At 41.5% G+C, this 18,647-nt stretch overlaps 1 protein-coding gene across 3 annotated transcripts in view; it reads left to right on the top strand.

Annotated features, from left to right (window-relative positions):
- Nucleotides 1–18,647, top strand: part of LOC104611791 (type I inositol polyphosphate 5-phosphatase 13-like) — a 79,417-nt gene that overhangs the window by 45,859 nt on the left and 14,911 nt on the right. For all 3 annotated transcript variants that reach the window (XM_010279004.3, XM_010279003.3, XM_088902967.1), the window contains exons 4-5: nt 910–1,034; nt 1,238–1,322. In XM_010279004.3, the coding sequence (XP_010277306.1) occupies nt 910–1,034; nt 1,238–1,322 (210 nt within the window). The remainder of the gene's footprint in view (nt 1–909; nt 1,035–1,237; nt 1,323–18,647) is intronic.

Here is an 18,647-nt window from a genome sequence, read left to right as displayed (position 1 = left end):
GGACCTATAGGGGTTGGAGATTCATTGAAGGCTGAACTGGTGGCTTTATTACAAGGCTTAGAATTTGCTAAGCATTCTAACTTCAAGAACATGGAAGTTGAAGGGGACTCAAAACTGGTCTCCTGAACCACTACTAGGTACCTTGTGCCTTGGATTTATAGGCATGCCCTTGGGGAAATAAAAGGCCTGTCAAAGGATTTGAACGTTACTTTTGTTTGGATCAGGATTGCAAATGGGTTGGCCGAGACAAAAGCAGGGGGTCTATAGGCAGCAGCTGTTTTGGCATTAGTGTAACTCTTTTTTTCTTGGCTGAGACAAAATCATTGTTCTGGTTAACAAACTTTCACATATTAATACAATTAATAGATTTTCTTGCTGATAAAAAAAGTATCTTTGATCTATAGTGATTTGTGCAGCTCTTACTAATCAGCTGTACTTGTTATTTATTTTTGTATATGTTATTATTACAATATCTATTACTTCTCAGAATTAAAAAGGGGCCATTACCCAATGTGGGTCCCAGCTATCTGGATTCTTGGGGGGGGGGGGGGAGGGTAGACTGGATATGGTCCCAAACTTTGGCACTTTTTTTGCACACAGTGGCTGCTCTCAGAAATAAATAAATAAAATATAATGCCAGAAAAACCATCATACATATCTTATTATCCTTATTAATGTTGTGAGCATGATATTACTTCGTTGCGTCAACAGAAATGAATAGCGGGCAGCATGAAATGAAAACCTTTTGCATTTTATGCCATTTAATTATTACAGGTATCATTGATCTATTAGAATTCCCAAATAATCATATTTTCCAATAATGGTTTTCTTTTATTCACTTAATCTTCTTGATGTTGGGGTCTTCCGATCTGCACATCTGTTTCATTTACCAATTTATGCTGATTATAGGTAGGACTTGAGGGGAGTTCTATTGGGCAATGGTGGCTTGATACCATAGGAAAAACCTTAGATGAGGGATCGACTTTTGAACGTATTGGTTCTAGGCAGCTGGCAGGCCTGCTAATAGTTATTTGGTAAGTTTGCCATTGCGAATAGTGTTATGAAGATCTCTTTTCTTTCCTCATTTTTTGGAAGTCAAGTTTTTTAATACATAAATGGAATGTTAGTTTGTCTCCTTTTCTTACAGTAAGGGTCTATTTTACTAAATATTCTTTAGGATTTCTATCCTTGTTAAGTTCTTTAGTGGCTGATATTGTGAGTTAATTGTTCATTCCAGGGTTAGAAAAAATCTTAGAGCACATATTGGAGATGTTGATGCTGCAGCAGTTCCATGTGGCTTTGGGCGTGCTATTGGTAATAAGGTATATGTTCTTTATTTATTTAGAAGCAATCTTGGGGGGGATGTATCCTCTGCTTTATTTATTTATTTGGATATTACTATTAAGAAAAGATAATATCATTTTTTTAAGTTTGTTATGTTTTGGGTCTTCATGTTGTTATTCCTATGCAATATTTTGAATTGACATCGTATTGTAAATTGTAGAGGAGTTTTAGTGTTCAGCCCTAATAGGTAATAAAAAGAGGAAGAGAAGAAGATTGAAGAGAAAGGGGGTGGCAATTAAATATTCTTTCTTGCCCAATCCTTAATATCTTATATATGTGCAGCTTTGAAAGATGAGGGAATTACAAAGATGCCCCTAGCAAGGTGGTAACATTAAGAAAACAAGAGAATGCGGAGATTCCATGATTTGATGTACTTTATTAGTATTGTCCCTTGTTTATTATCCTTTTTCTCTTTCATCCCTGTAAGAGCATTCTTGCAATTGTACTGTTATGGGCCCGGGAATAGGATCGCGCCACAGGTCGGTCCACGGGGAAAAGCTCCTGTTTTCCTTTGTTCCTCCCCTTCCTAGCTGAACCTATCTTGGCATCCTAAAGGGTGATTTGTCCAAGAGATCACCAAACTCTCCTTTTACTCTCTTTCTTGACTGGAGATTTGATATCTTTATTCAATAATTTCAGCTCCTTAAATAGGAGATTACAAGAGGTAAGAGTCCTCCTTGTAGGAAGACTCCTTGATAACTAAAGTGCTTACAGATAAGATAGATAAGACTCCTAGATAAGACTAACTAAACTGCTTACAGATAAGATAAGAGTAAGAAAGCAGATAAGACAAGGATGAACTGTGGCTAGCTAGATAATCTGATGAGGGTCCCACGTTACTGCTGCTGCCGGCGGCGGTACTTCTTCCCCACGAATGCGTCCATAACATGTACATACCAATGTTTTAAAACGCGGAGGTGTGATGCGAGGTGTTCCACTACCTAGAGGCATGAGGCATAGTTCAGAACATAAGAGGCGTAAGCTTCCCAAACACAAGGAGACATAAGCCTCCTTAAGAGGAGGGGGATGAGGAGGAAGGGGGAGGAGGAAGAAGAGGAAGGAGGATCTCATTTAAGATTATTTTTAATAAAAATCTTTTATATTAAGAAGAATGAAGATCCATGGATGCTGGCCCACTGTCTTTCCTCTTATCTTTTCTTCTCTTCCCTTTCCTTTCCTTTTCTTTCTTTTTCTCTTTTTTCTTCTCTTTCTTTTTTTTTTTGATAAATGTTTTCTTCTCTTTCTCTTTCTTTCCCTTCTCTTTTTTTTCCTTTCTTTTCTTTTTTTTCTTCATTTTTCTTTATTTTTGTCTTTTTATATGAAATGTACATGAGGCACATGAGGTGTACGCCTCTAGCACGCCTCATGAAAAAGGTGCATGAGGCGTACACTTCAGAGGTATCAGCGCCTCTGGCATAGGCCTCAGGGCGTTTTGGGGGTGCTTCCAGGCGTATGCCTCCTACGCCTTTTAAAACACTGGTACATACTTATTAATATAAAGGAGGCTCTTTGCGGTGGGGGTTGATTTATTCTTGTTACCCCTAAATCTGTTCCAAGCTCTTTCTCTAATTTGGTTAAGAGGGTTAACATGGTATCAGAGCAGGTTCTCTATACTAGCTTGTGATCTCAGTTTTTGAGATTGAAGGGTGATCTTAGGGACTTCCGGAGCTGTATTCAAGTTCTGTGTTGGAGTTCATTTGAGGACTGTTTGATCAGCACAAAGGATCTTATTTTTTTCTACAAAGGATGCCTATCAGGTTGGTAAATCTCAGTTTTCTCTCATTTGGCTGATCCAATCAACCTGTAACCCTGGATTTGGTGTCACCTTAGGGTCTTCTTACTTCCCATTTACCTGGTTAAGTTTTTAGATTGTTCTTGGAGGGTTTTTGATCCCTTTCTCTGTTCGACAGTTCTGAAAATTACCTTGTTTGGACTGTCAACACTGAGATTTTGTGTTTGTAGTTTGTGGTGTTTTTTGGAGAGTTTTGTTTTCTCTAAGTGTTGGAATAGTTCTACAACTACTTGTAACTAAGTAGATTGAAATATTTCTGTGCTGTTTCTGTTTTCATACTGTTATTTTGTGCTGAAATTGCTTCTGATAGGGTAGATGTTATTCTTGTGAAACATGATGGATCAAACTATGGGATGTGGAAATTCCATTTTGACTTCTATGTTGAGGGAAAAGGTTTGGAAGGGTAGAATGGGATTGTTACTGAACTGGCTGAGGCTGATACTAAGGCTTTTTAGCAATGGAAATTGGACAATGGGAAAATTGTTTCTTGGATTCTTAACCCTATAGAGTCTTATATTTCTGTTTCTATGAGGAAGATGAAGACAACCTACGAATACACAATATCAAATTGAACCAGAGATCTTTGCTTACTATCAGGGAGATTGGAAGGTCCAAGAGTACTATACCTCATAGGTGAACAACCACTAAAGGTCCAATTTCCTTTGCTTTATGCACTTTTCTGCTACAAGTTTGAACCCATCTCTAAGTCTGTGAACTTATCTGCATCGGACCTAAATTGGGATCTTGGATTCAGAAGGGTCATTAGGGAAACAGAATATGAATCTCTCATTATTCTTTTGTCCAGATTTGACTCTTGTCTTTTTGGCTCAAAATGTAGAGGACAATAGGGTTTGGTCTATTGCCTCAGGTGGTCTTTTCACTTGTGCTTCTTTTTTCAACTTCTTATTTCAGCCTTTTACCTTGGGGGTAAATTTCCCGGTGAAAGAAATTTGGAGTAAGCCAATCCCTCGTCCCTCCTAAAATGTAGGCACTTTATTGGTAATCTTTCCTTGGAAAGATTAACACTTGTGGTATGTTACAGAAAAGAAGGCCAAATAAGTGCCAATCCCTCGTCCCTCCTAAAATGTATCTTTTTGCCCTGTCCTTTTGTATTTTGTATTTGGGAGCATCTTTGTTCTCATTTTGGGTGCAGGTGGACTCCTCAGTATGTGGTGGGTCTCTTTGACTCAAACTTCTTGAGAAAACCGAAGAAAAGGGAAAAAATAATGTGGAAAACAATGAGAGCTGCATGTTATGGATTGTATGGGAAGAAAGGGATGAGAGGATCTTCAGTGAAAAGGATAGATCAAAGATGGGGATCTTTGATACTGTGAAAATTGAAGTGGCACAGTGGAGGGGTGTTGTTGTAGACTAACAAAAGTCATTTGGGTGCTGTGGAGGTTAACGTCGCCGGAATCAAACATGAGAGATTGCCCAGGTCTTTTGAAGTCTACTCAGATGGTGTATGGTATAAGGTGTGGGTGGCTTCAGAAGTTGAACAGGCCTGGTGGGGAAGATTTCCCAAGGTTGAAGACGAAGGTGAGGTGGCAGGCTAGTGGACATGTGGAGGAAAGAGAGTGGGGTGCGAAAAGGAACTGTAGGGAGAAATTAATTTGGCCTTTAATCTATCGTCTGGGGTAAACCAAATGACAAGCATGCCTGTTAAGGCACTTAATTCAAATTTATTTGAATTAATCACAGGTAGGGCGGGCCACCTATCTTCTGCTGATGTGGCGAGGAAGTTAAAAGGACAGAACAACCGAAATGCTTGGTCTGAGCCACTTAAATGGTTGGGTGGGCCGACTACCAAACTGGGGTGCAATATTAGTGACCCACGTGATAAACTTAAAGTCTCACGTGGGTCAGGGCATGGGCCTGAAACAGACATCGACTATTGAATACCCATGTCTTAGTAAGCCCAATACAGATTGTGACCCATGTGATAACTTAAAGACTCATGTGGGTCGGGGCAAGGGCATGAAACACGCAACGACAATTGACCGAACTCTCGGTCTATCATTGTCCAAATCAGTGTGTTCGGCGAAGGAGAAGTTGTAGTGGCGGAGAGAAGACAAACATGGTCTTCTACAGTGGATACCCCATGGAAATTTTGAGAAGTTTAGCTCAGTGCAATGCTCCTCAGAGAAACCGAACCCAAGATATGCAAGAGAGAGAAATGAAGAAAGGGAGGAGTTGGACGAAGGTTGGGTGCATTGTAACGTAAATGATGAAGAGTTGGATGAGAGCTCAGACAAAGGCACCAGCATTGGAAGTGTAAATGATGATGGTGGCGGCGATGTGGGTGATACGGGTTTGCTAAACTGTGCAAGTCTCTTTCAGGGGGTTTAGAGGAGAGACGGATTTCTACTCCAGATGGCCAGGAAGGTTTGGTAGGTGATGGAAGCAAATATGAGACTTGTGAAGCAGGTGGGGTAAAGAAATTAGCCAGAAGAGTCCACCCCCTAGATTTCAGATTGTGCAAGGCACAAAAGAGGGGGTTAACCAGGGGAACTTGAGGCAGAGCAGGTATGTACTAATAAGGGGTGAACCAAGGGTAGAGAGGAGAGATTGCCTTGCTGTCCAAAGGATAGAGGTGCTTCCCAACCAACCTAGGGAGACAGTTATTTACCAAACTTCTGAACAAGGAAGGGAGGCTGTGAACAGTGTCCTATGTACTTCCCCAATTTTCCAGTTAAGCTTAGGTAACCAAGTGAATTCAGTTTGTGCTACTAATGTTTTTTTTGTGTCCTACGTTCCAGATTCTGCTCCCATTCCAAGTCCAGCAGCTTGTGTAGCCAACCAAGGTGGTGGGCCTTATAAAGTTATGGAGAAGGGATTGTTGGACTGTGAGGAGGTGGTGGAAGGAAGGCATAGGAATGAGAAAGTATGGGAAATTATTGAAAAAATTTTTAGTGAAGTTGAAAAAAATATGATGTTGAGGAAGGAGTTAGAGGAAAAAATAGGGGAGGGATCAGCTGTGAGGGGAGAAGGAGAGGAGGGGAATATTTAGAAAGGACAGTGATGGAGGGATCTAATAGAGAAGACCTGATAGCAGATTTTGTGGGGAAGCTAGGATGCAGAATGGAAGATTTAAATGGACTGAAGAGTGGTGTTAAGATGTGTCGAATAGGGGTAGTTTAGTCTTCTTCTGTTTATTAAGTAACTTGCTTATGTGGCTGTGTTATTAGAGTTACTCTGCCCCACACTTAAGTAAGGGCATTTCTGTCTTTGTAAACATGATTAGAAGCTAATATAGATTAAGGGGGTCGACTGAATGGGTTAACCATCAGATTTTCGACTGACCCCTCTTCTTCTCTTCCTCTTCTTCTTCTTCTTCTTCTTCTTCTTCTTCTTCTTCTCCTCTTCCTGTTCGGACTACTGTAGCAGCAGTCGAAATATGGTATCAGAGCAAGGTTCCTGATCTAAGTCAGTTGGTAAAGCACCTCAGTGTTGTTCGTGACTCTTCACTTTCGTTTCTGGTCAGTCGATGGAGAGGACTGGTTCGCCCTAGGTCAGAAACATTACAGCTTGTCTCTCTGCTGCGCATAACTCTCTTCAACAAGGAAAGTAACTTCAGCAGTGAATGGTTGATTGATATTCTCAAAGGAAGGTCGGTTCTCTCTTCTTCTAGTGTCACTTATATTTCTGGGTAGAAACCCTACAAGAAGCTGTTAGTATTGAGTAGAACCTAGAGAACTAGGTTCATTGTTGCCCTAGGTAGGGCTGTGTGTGCAGTAGCCGAATGGTGTAGGGCTGCTGTGAGTTGTTGAGTGGCTGTGTGTGCAGTAGCCGAATGGTGTAGGGCTGCTGTAAGTTGTTGAATAGCTGTGTGTGCAGTAGCCGAATGGTGTTAGGGCTGCTGTAAGTGGCTGAGTGGTGTAAGGTAGAATGCAGTGAACTTGCCGAACTCCTTGTGGTTGTGTAATGCCCTCTTAAGTGTGTTAAACAAGTTTGAACTGGGTGCAGCAGATTTGGCTGTGTTGTGGTGCTTGAGTGGTTGTAAGAGGGCCTCTACTTGTGATTAATGAATGGTAAACTGATTCTTATGTGGGACGTAAGTGTGTGAAGTCAGCAGTAGAGTGAATAAGAACAAGTGTGTGCTTCCACTGTGGTGTTTAGAGACTGCAATAGGTGCTGAAATATCAAACTGTGAACAACATCAATCAGCTTGTAGCTGAGAAGTAAAGTTAGAGACAACTGTGAAAGAGTACAATGGCAGCAATAGGAGATGGCTCCAATGATCAGAAACCTAGTATAGTAATTTCCTCCGACTACCTAGGGGTACAAATGACCTCAATTAAGCTAAATGGAGAGAACTATGTTCCATGGGCTAAATCAGTGGAAGTTTTTCTCAAGGCAAAGAAGAAAGTAAAGCATGTAAGAGATGAGAAGCCACCGGTTGACTCTCCAGGGTTTGATGATTGGGAACAAGAAGATGCTCAAATCATGACTTGGCTGTGGAATAGTATGGAACCCAAAATCAGTGCCAACTTCATGTTACTTGATACGGCTAAGGATATATGGGAGCATGCTAAGAAGCTATATTCTGGACAAGACAACACAACAAGAGTATATCAGCTGTATCAAGAGTACTTTGATCTACAACAAGGAACCAAAACACTAGAAGAGTACTATGCCTGCATGAAGAATATAAGGAATGAACTCAATGTCTATCATCCCCTTACTTTAGATATTCAAGTTCAGCAACAGCAAAAGGAGCAACTTGATGTTACAAGATTTTTAGTGGGGCTGAAGTCAGAATATGAACCAATTAGAGCTCAAATATTGGGGGGCTCTACTCTTCCATCACTTGAGGAAGTATTCTCAAGACTTCGTAGAATTTCTTTGGGCCAGACAGAGAACCCCACACAGTATGATAGATCAGCACTTGTGACAGCTAGAGGTGGTGGACATAGTACAAGAGGGGGAGGTCATTCCAGAGGGGGCCGTGGCAATTCCATGATTGGTCGGGGTGGCCGTGATTCAGGGGGAGGCCGTGGTAGAGAAAAAAATAACTCTACAAGGAAATGTACTCATTGTGGTAGGGATGGACACACAGTGAATTTCTGTTATGACCTACATGGCCCTCCCTCTAAATGGGCTAATCATGCTGTAGCAGGCGAGGTTGCTATTAGTGACAGTAAACTGGCAGACCGAACACCTCCCACATCTACATCTACTTCTGGGAGGGAGATGGTGAGTGTTCCGCGTGATGAGTATGAACGGTTCCTTCAAACTACTTCACAGCATACCACTGCCACATATGCCCAATCAGGTATTGCTTGCATGTCATCTAAAACTCCTTCTTGGATTATTGACTCTGGAGCCTCAGATCATATGACCAGGACTCCAGGTGTGTTCTCTTCTCTTTCTGAAACCTCCACATTACAAACTGTTACACTTGCCAATGGGTCCTCATCTCCCATTTGTGGTGTTGGTAATGTTGACTTGGTTTCTGTCCCCTTATCATCTGTTTTATATGTACCTAAGTTTCCATTCAATCTTATGTCTGTTAGTAAAATAACCAAAGCTCTTAACTGTTCTGTTACCTTCTTTCCTTCCACTTGTGTTTTTCAGGATCTCAAGACGGGGAAGAAGATTGGTGGGGGGCATGAAGCTGGTGGATTGTATTACCTTGACGGTGGTGGATCTTCAATTGCACTTCAGACCTCCCTTACTCCTCTACAATGGCATTGTCGACTGGGACATCCATCTCTCAAGGTTCTCAAGATGTTGGTTCCATCATTGAGTCAGTTGTCAGTTTTACAATGTGAGTCATGTCAGTTTGGTAAACACCGTCGTGTGTCCTTTAGTCCGAGAGTTGAGAGTCGCATGTTGAGTCCTTTTTCTTTGGTTCATTCAGATGTTTGGGGTCCAATCAAAATTGAGTCTTACAATGGGTACAAGTATTTTGTCTCCTTTATTGATGATTGTTCAAGAATGACATGGATTTACTTAATGAAAGAAAGAAGTGAATTATTTTCCATTTTTCAAAAATTTCATGCTGAAATACGTACACAATTTGGTGTTCCAATCAAAGTTCTCCGTTCAGATAATGGTCGTGAATATTTTCTTACTGCATTTCAACAGTATTTAGAACAGCATGGCATTATTCATCAGACATCATGTGCTTTCACCCCTCAACAAAATGGGGTGGCTGAACGGAAGAATCGTCATCTTCTTGAAATTGCTCGGTCTATGCTTCACCACATGAATGTTCATAAACGGTTTTGGAGTGATGCTGTACTCACTGCATGTTTTCTCATTAATCGGATACCCTCTTTTATTCTTCATGGTCGGTCACCCTTCTCCATCTTGTTTCTCACTTTATCTCCGTTTCCATTCACTCCTCGTGTCTTTGGTTGTGTGTGCTTTGTTCATAATCTGAGTCCTGGAATAGACAAGCTAGATGCACGCTCAATTAAATGTGTCTTCCTTGGCTACTCTCGGACTCAAAAAGGGTACAAGTGTTATAATCCCATTGCCCGAAAGTGCTATGTCTGCCCTGATGTCATCTTTTTTGAGTCTGTTCCCTTCTTCTCCCATCCTGAAGCACCCTTGTCCTCACCCTTACCTCCTCTTCCTCTTCCTGTCAGTGATTCAGTTCCAGAGGCTGTTGTTGGAGTAGACTCATCTCCTCATCCAGTGCAGGTCACCACTGAACGACCACCGATCCGACAAGTGTATACACGTCGAACGACACCGGCCCCTCCTCCTACTTCTACCTCGTCTGCGGATCCTCTCATGGCTCCTATTGCTGAACTTTTAGATCTTGACCTACCCATTGCCTTACGGAAAGGTAAACGTAGTTCTACACTCCATCCCATTTCCAATTTTGTTTCATTATCTCGTCTTTCTATCTCACATCGCCAGTTTGTTTCACTTTTGTCTTCTATTTCCATACCTAACAATGTTCAAGAAGCTCTTAGTTCACCTGGATGGCGGCGGGCAATGGAGGAGGAACTTTTTGCTCTTCGACATACTCAAACGTGGGAACTCACTACTCTCCCACTTGGGAAGCATGCTGTGGGCTGTAAATGGGTGTATACTGTGAAATACTTGCCAGATGGTAGTGTGGAGCGTCTGAAGGCCAGACTTGTTGCTAAAGGTTACTCACAGTCGTATAGTGTGGACTATATGGAGACATTCTCTCCGGTGGCTAAAATTGGTTCCGTTCGTTTTCTAATTTCTTTGGCAGTTATGTATGATTGGCCTCTCCTTCAACTTGACATAAAGAATGCCTTCCTTCATGGTGATCTAGAGGAGGAGGTATATATGGAGCAACCACCTGGGTTTGTTGCTCAGGGAGAGGGTGGTAAGGTGTGCAAGCTGAAGAAAGCAATTGATGGGTTGAAGCAATCTCCACGTGCTTGGTTTGGGAAGTTCAGTGAAGTGGTGAAGAGTTTTGGAATGAAGCAATGCCAGGTTGATCACTCCGTGTTCAGCTATGACTCAGAAGCTGGGAAGATTTTATTAGTGGTCTATGTGGATGATATTGTCATCACTGGTAGTGATAAATTGGGAATTGGCAAACTAAAGGCATTTCTGCAAAATCATTTTCAAACAAAGGACCTTGGAACATTAAAGTATTTCTTGGGAATTGAGGTTGCCAGGTCAAAACAAGGTGTGAATCTGTGTCAAAGGAAATATGTCCTTGATCTATTGGAAGAAACAGGACTGTTAGGTGCAAAACCGGCTGAGATCCCTATGGAACCAAATGTTAAGTTGAGCAGTGATACAGGAGAAGTATTTGAAGATCCTGGAAGGTATAGACGACTAGTGGGAAAGCTGAACTATCTGACTATCACGAGACCCGACATCTCCTTTGCAGTCAGTGTGGTGAGCCAATTCATGCAGAACCCTCGTATACCTCACTGGGATGCAGTCCTTAGAATTGTGAGGTATCTGAAAGGAGCTCCAGGCCGTGGGCTATTGTATAAACCAGGAGGAAAACTTGAAGTAGTTGGGTATACAGATGCAGACTGGGCAGGCTCAGTGAGTGACAGAAGATCTACTACAAGCTATTGCACATTTCTGGGAGGAAACCTTGTGACATGGAAGAGTAAAAAGCAGACGGTTGTAGCCAGAAGCAGTGCTGAAGCCGAATATAGGGCCATGGCTCACACTACCTGTGAATTAGTGTGGCTGAGGAATCTTCTACAAGAAATTGGGTTTCACATGGATAAACCTATGAAATTGTACTGTGACAACCAAGCTACACTCCATATCTCTTCCAATCCTGTCTTTCATGAGAGAACAAAGCACATAGAGGTTGATTGCCACTTTGTGAGAGAGAAGGTTCTTGCCGGAGAGATAAATACAGAACATGTGAGCTCCGATGACCAGTGGGCAGACTTGTTTACAAAAGCTCTAAGCTCAGGGAAAGTGAACTATCTATGTAACAAGCTAGGATTATATGACATATATTCTCCAGCTTGAGGGGGAGTGTTAAGATGTGTCGAATAGGGGTAGTTTAGTCTTCTTCTGTTTATTAAGTAACTTGCTTATGTGGCTGTGTTATTAGAGTTACTCTGCCCCACACTTAAGTAAGGGCATTTCTATCTTTGTAAACATGATTAGAAGCTAATATAGATTAAGGGGGTCGACTGAATGGGTTAACCATCAGATTTTCGACTGACCCCTCTTCTTCTCTTCCTCTTCTTCTTCTTCTTCTTCTTCTTCTTCTTCTTCTCCTCTTCCTGTTCGGACTACTGTAGCAGCAGTCGAAATAAGTGGCTTACAGAAGAAGAAGAAAATCAAAATAAAGAAAAGAAAACTGAGTGAAGTGGAGAGGCTGAAAAGAGATGTGGAAAGTGATAAGAGTTTCGGGGTAAAAGGAGACAGAAGGAAAAGGGGAGAAGTAGTGGTGGGTGTAGTAGGGAGTTAAGGAAGAAGTGACTATGAAGATACTTAGTTGGAATTTGAGGGGCATAGGAAGTGCGAGGGAAAGAGCTACGATCAAAGAGGTAATGTTAGGAACCTGCCTAACTCAGGGCTCTTCGAGGGGCCAACCTCCTGAATTCTTGGAGAGAGAGAGAGAGAGAGAGTTTAATGCTGAAAGAGACATCCCCTATTCCTTTTCTGCTCTACTACTTATAGTTTTACAATCTTGATTGTTATAGTTGTTACAAGTGGATGGCAGTTGTTACAAGTGGATGGTTAGTTGTGCTGATGTGGCCTCTTGTAAAACTGATTAATTGCCTTCTGTTGGTCTGTTCCAGCAGTCTTGACAATCCCCCCTTCCTTTAGAGCGACCTTGCCCTCAAGGTCTAATGTAGGAAAATTTGATTGCAGATCTAAGTAGGAAAATTTGAGTCCATGTGCATGAATATGGGCTGATCTGGATCTCCTCTTTGCTTTGTTAGTGTTGCAAGACTGATGGGCCTTGGGCCCTTGCATGTTTGCCCTTGTAGATGGATTGTAGAGTTTCTTGATGTGAAGTCCATGGTGAGACGGGCCCAGTCACAGACCACGGGTCCTAGTTGTCTTAACCATTGAATGCCTAGCACCACGTCTGCTCCACTGAGATGGAGAGGATATAGGTCCACCGCAAACTGATGACCCTGAATCTTTAGTGGTAGGCCCATGGAAATGCTATTGAAAGATAGGCTATTACCGTTGGCCACATGAACCGTAAAGGCTGTTGTTGGTTGAACCATAAGTCCCATTTTCTCCACCAAGACTTGAGTTATGAAGTTAAGGGAGCTGCCACTGTCTATGAGGATTGACACTTGGCGTCCTAGAATCATCCCTGCAACTCTCATTGTTTGAGGGGACGCAAGTCCCGTAAGGGCTTGTAAGGATATTTCAGGCGTGCCATTGGATTGTATTTCCCACCCTGGGTTAGATTCTTCGCAACCGGTGATGTCGTCTTCCTCTTCAGCATCTGTTTGGAGGAGAAACGCTTGTTGTTTCCTGCAGCGATGGCCCGACTCAAATTTCTCTTCACAGATGTAACAGAGACCTTTGTCTCTGTGGGCTTGCATCTCTGCCCAGGTCAGCCCTTTGAAAGGAACCAGTGGGCCTGGGCCCAGTACTCCTTCCTCCTTGTCTGGCGTTGTCGTCCTTTCTTGCTCCCTTCTTGCTTTTGGACCCCATGGTCGCTGCACCTTTCTTGCTCGACTGAAATTGTCCTCATACAATCTTGCTAGTGCTGCCGCATTGATGACCGAAGTGGGCTGCATTGCTTTCACTTCCAATCGCAGTTCTTCTTTTAGGCCACCGACGAAGCTTCCCACCAATGCCTTCTCCGTCCACCCTTGGACTCTCACGGCTAGCCTTTTGAACTCCATCTGGTATTCTTTTACTGATCCCACCTGCCGCAACTTTGCCAAATTTTCATCAAGATCTTCGAACCCAGATGATCCAAAACGGACAGTCATGGCATCCGTGAAGTCTGCCCAGGTTTGACGAGGTTGCCCCCTTCTGTACCATTGAAACCAGATTATAGCTTCCCCTTCAAGATGTGCAGAAGCCAGAGCTACCCTATCTTGCCTCGGTGTTTCATGGTAATCGAAATACCTTTCGTCTCTGAGAATCCAGGGAGTTGGGTCGCCGCCTGAGAAGATGGGGAAGTCGATTTTGGCTATTCTTGTTGCCGCCTCTGTTCTGCGGCTGTTTTCATTGCTGCGCTCTTCTTGGCTTCCTCTATCAGTGTTCGTTGCCCCCTTCTCCAGTTGAAGGAGGAGAGCAGTGAAGCCTTCCTTCATTTCTTTGAGATCTGAAGACATTTGAAGGATCTCTACCTCCATTTGATCCATTCGGTTGTCTACTGACGTGTTTCTTGTGTTGGTCATGTTGGCTTTGATACCAAATTGTTAGGAACCTGCCTAACTCAGGTCTCTTCGAGGGGCCAACCTCCTGAATTCTTGGAAGGAGAGAGAGAGAGAGAGAGAGTTTAATGCTGAAAGAGTCATCCCCTTATTCCTTTTCTGCTCTACTACTTATAGTTTTACAATCTTGATTGTTACAGTTGTTACAAGTGGATGACAATTGTTACAAGTGGATGGTTAGTTGTGCTGATGTGGCCTCCTCTTGTAAAACTGATTAACTGCCTTCTGTTGGTCTGTTCCAGCACTCTTGACAAGTAATAAATAGGTATGACCCAGACATTGTTTTAATGCAGGAATCAAAGAGAATGAAGTTTAATAATAGATGGGCAAGGAGTGTTTGGAAAGCCAGGGAAATTAGCTGGGTGGCTGCTCCCTCTTGGGGCTCTTCAGGGGGGATAGTGACAATGTGGAAGAGGGATGCAATTGAAGGCTTGGAGGAATTGATTGGAAAATACTCAGAGTCTCACTGAAGTTCAAGCAACAAGTGGATGGCTTTGTGTGGGTGCTCACAAATGTTTATGGACCAAATGACTATAGAGAGAGAAAGGAACTGTGGGAGGAGTTGGCTGATATTAGAGGGCTATGGGATGGTCCTTGGTGTGTGGGTGGGGACTTTAATGTTATTAGATTCACGGAGGAAACCAATAATACTAATCAAAGGGTGACAACTAGTATGAGGAAGTCTAACCGGTTTGTGGATGCATTTGAACTTAAAGAGATACCTTTAGCCCACTAAACAGTCACTTGGTCAAATCTCCAATCGAGTCCCATTTGCTCCAAGTTGGATAGGTTTTTGTTTTCTTTGGATTGGGAAGAACATTGGGGGAACTTAGATTCTAGAGCTCTTCCTCGATTGACCTCTGACCACTGGCCTATAGTGATTTGCAAGGAGCAAAGGAGAAGTGGAGGACCCTCCCCATTTAGGTTTGAAAATATGTGGTTATCCCATCCTGGTTTCACTAAAAGAGTAAGGGAGTGGTGGAATGAGTGTAATTCAGGGGTGGAATGGGAAGAGATGATGTTCCATAAAAATTTACAATTTCTGAAAGCAAAAATCAAGGAATGGAATCAGTTGAAGTTTGGAAGGCTTGAAGAAAGAACCACATCCATTGTTCTACTATATTATTCCATGCTACCCCTCCAAAGGGTGCATGGAGCCAACTGTTTCAGCTGCATAACCCCACCACCTTTCTATGAAGGATCATAGCCACTCATCTTATGAGCTTTCCCTTTGGCCTCTGTCAGACAAGGTTCATTGCCATTTTAGGTTAAACCTTTCTGTCCAGTGAGTTCTCACCCATCATATTCATGAACGCCAAGGTACCGTGAGAGAGTCTTCCATTTTAGGATAGGCCCCTCCCACATCGGTCTATGACGCCCCTATCATCTTATTAAACATTCCAACAGATCCAGTAGAAAATGGATAGTCCAATTTTATGGTGTGTTTCCTCATTACTAAATGACCCATTTTCTTGCTAATGATGGAAGGCCTTTAGAGAGTTCATCATATGAATTTCCTTATCACATGCACTCGTATTTTAGAGGAGGGAACGAAGAAATACGCCCTAGTTTTAATTTAGGTCAAAACTGTTGTTTTCTATTGTTGCACATCCTCAAACGGATGGTCAAACTGAAGTAGTTAATAGGACACTCACTACTTCGATGCGTGCTATCATTCAAAAGAACTTAAGGCAGTGAGTGAAGTGTTTGCCACATATTGAGTTTGCATATAACCGGTTTGTTCATTCTACTACTTCTTTTTCACCTTTTGAAGTTGTTTATGGCTTTAATCCTTTAACTCCTGTGGATATTTTACCTTTGCCTACCAATGAACATGCTAATCTTGATGGTGAGAAAAAGGCAGTAATTTGTGAAGGATTTACATGCCAAGGTTCGGGCTAACATTGAAAGAAAGAATGAGCAATATGCTAAGCAAGCTAATAAGGGGCGTTTGAAGGTTGTTTTTGAACCTGGAGATTGGGTTTGGGTACACATGCATAAGGAGAGGTTTCCTACACAAAGGAAATCAAAGTTGCAGCCTAGAGAAGATGGACCTTTTTATGTCTTGGAAAGAATCAATGATAATGCCTACAAGCTAGATTTACCAAGCAACAATGGTAATGTTAGTGTGACTTTTAATGTTGCTGATTTATCTTTGTTTGATGTAGGTGATTCGAGGACGAATCCTTTCGAGGAAGGAGGGAATAATGGAGATCGAGGTGCTGGCCAAATGGCTCAAGCTAATATTCCCAAATATTTTCAAGATCCTTTGAAAGGAATTGGTGGGCCAATGACTAGGTCAAGGACAAAGAGGATGAAAGAGGCTCTACAAGGATTCATTAGGGAAGTGCATGACAAAGAGGCTGTTCTAGAAGATTCTAAGACTGTTCTACCTGTTTCCAAAGCTTTACCAAGGATAATCACCTATCTTTATGTGCAAGACGATGTGCAAGGCTTAGAACTTGAAGAACAAAGCTTGATAGGCTTGGCGCATGGACATGATAAGAAAATGCCCAACTCGCATGCAAAGATGTATTGATGGGATTGTTTTGTCTTGTTGGGCTTGCTTTTATCTTGTTTTGTTTACTTTGACTTTTCTATGCTTAGTTGTCATTAGTTGTAGCCTTTTAGAAGGATTCTTATTTCAAAGCAGATTTGTTTTCCTAAATTAAAGGGATCCTCATCAGTTAGGTGTTTTCTGATAAGATAATCATTAGTTAGGAGTTTCCTTATAAGATAATGATGTTTACATGCCTATATAAAGGCTACAAATATGTAAAACGAAAATCATCAATAATATAGAGGTATTTTCAGCAAACTTAGCTTTGCCTTCTTGTGTTCTTGGTAGAATACAATATCTTGACTTATCAAGGGAGTGATCAACCTTTGTGGCATCTTCAAGCTTGGATTCTTTAAGGACTTAGTTTCCTTAAGGTTCTAATCTGATCAACTACAACTTGTTTTTTAGCTTCTAGGTGCACATAACAAATTGATTCAAGAGTTCCTAGAGCAGGTCATCTAGTGGGTTCTTATCATTTGGTTTCAGAGCTTTGGTTCTAGAAATAGGCTACTTATCCTTTTCTTATCCTTTGTTTTGTGTTTTTCTTTGATCTTTGTGCGTTTCTTGTGTTGTCCTTGCATAGTTTTCTTTGAATTCTTCCATTCGACTTCCTTGTGTTTTTGAATAGAGTCAATTCTGTTTTGTGTGTTTAGTTTGGAAAAAAAAAAAAGAGAGAGACAGAAAAGAACATCCAATTAGAAAAAAAAAAGGAGGAGGAGATTGCAGATTTGATTCTTTAATCATTTTCCCAGCATGAATGGGATTTCTTGAATTACAAGATCATATTTCCTTTTTTTGGGTTTGACTAGTTGTCTACTTCAACAGCCAGCTGTATAATCCTTTTTGAACTGGGATTTCTTTTCCTTAAGCAGTTGTCTTACTATATTAATTAGTACTAATCCTTATCAAATAAGGATTCTTGTGTCTAAATTAATTTAATTTCGTACTCTATATTCTAGTGATTTCTTTTGCATGTCTTTTTCTTCCTCTTGAAGTTTTCTTATTTTTTTTGGCTCCTATAATTGGTTTTTCCTTCCTTATTTCTACTGTTTGCCTCAACTAAGTTTTTAAAGTTCTGATTTTGAGATTTGCCACCATCTAACCAATTACTCCTTGAGCTTTATTGATCTTGATTCTGTTAAGAACATTAAGGGGGCTAGCTTGAGTGAAAAAAAAAGGCAAAGAGAGGTGAGATCATCATCGAGAATAGTTAAATAGTGATAACAATCTGATTTGAGTGCAAACACGTGAGGGAGTGTGTGAGGAACAAAAAAAAAAAAAAGAGGCAAAGAGAGGTGAGGAACAAAATTTCTTTCCAACGAGTTTTTGTAGGTTATAAACATGAGTATTGATGGAGAACAACAAGAGATTGACATGAAGTTATTCATAAGGGCTATTAATGAACAATTTAGAAAGTTGAATGCGAGGTTGGATGATTTGCAATCCCCATCTATTTCTATGTCCACTAGAAGATGTGTGTTTGAGGAAGAAGAGGAAAATGATTCGGATTTGGAGGAATCAAGTTCTAGACGAGGCAAGAAGGCAATTTACAAAAGAGATAGCAATTTGGGCAACATAAAGATGAAGATTCCGACCTTTCAAGGAAAGAATGATCCTGAACTATACTTGGAGTGGGAAAGAAAGGTTGAGCACGTATTTGATTGCCATGATTACTCCGAGGAGAAGAAAGTAAAACTAGCAGCCGTGGAGTTCACAGATTATGCAAGCATATGGTGGGATCAATTGGTGATCAATAGGCATAGGAATGGAGAGAGGCCAATTCAGTCATGGGAAGAGATTTAATTGGTAATGTGCAAGAGATTTATACCTAGCCATTACTATAGAGATTTGCATAGAAAGTTGCAGGGGCTGGTTTAAGGTTCCATGAGTGTAGAGGACTATTACAAAGAGATGGGGATAGCCAGAATTAGAGCAAACATAGAGGAGGACCGAGAAGCAACAATGGCTAGATTTATTGGCGGCTTGAACAAGGAGATTGCTGATGTGGTTGATTTACAACACTATGTAGAGATGGAGGAGCTGTTGCACAAAGCCATCAAAGTGGAGAAGCAAATCAAATCAAAAGGGTTCAGATCTGGTTCCTCATGGAAACCTAATT

Source organism: Nelumbo nucifera, chromosome 4 (assembly GCF_055504915.1).
Source record: "Nelumbo nucifera cultivar China Antique chromosome 4, China Antique-T2T, whole genome shotgun sequence".
In the NCBI taxonomy this organism is placed as follows: Eukaryota; Viridiplantae; Streptophyta; class Magnoliopsida; order Proteales; family Nelumbonaceae; genus Nelumbo; species Nelumbo nucifera.
This window is presented reverse-complemented; position numbering and strand designations above follow the sequence as displayed.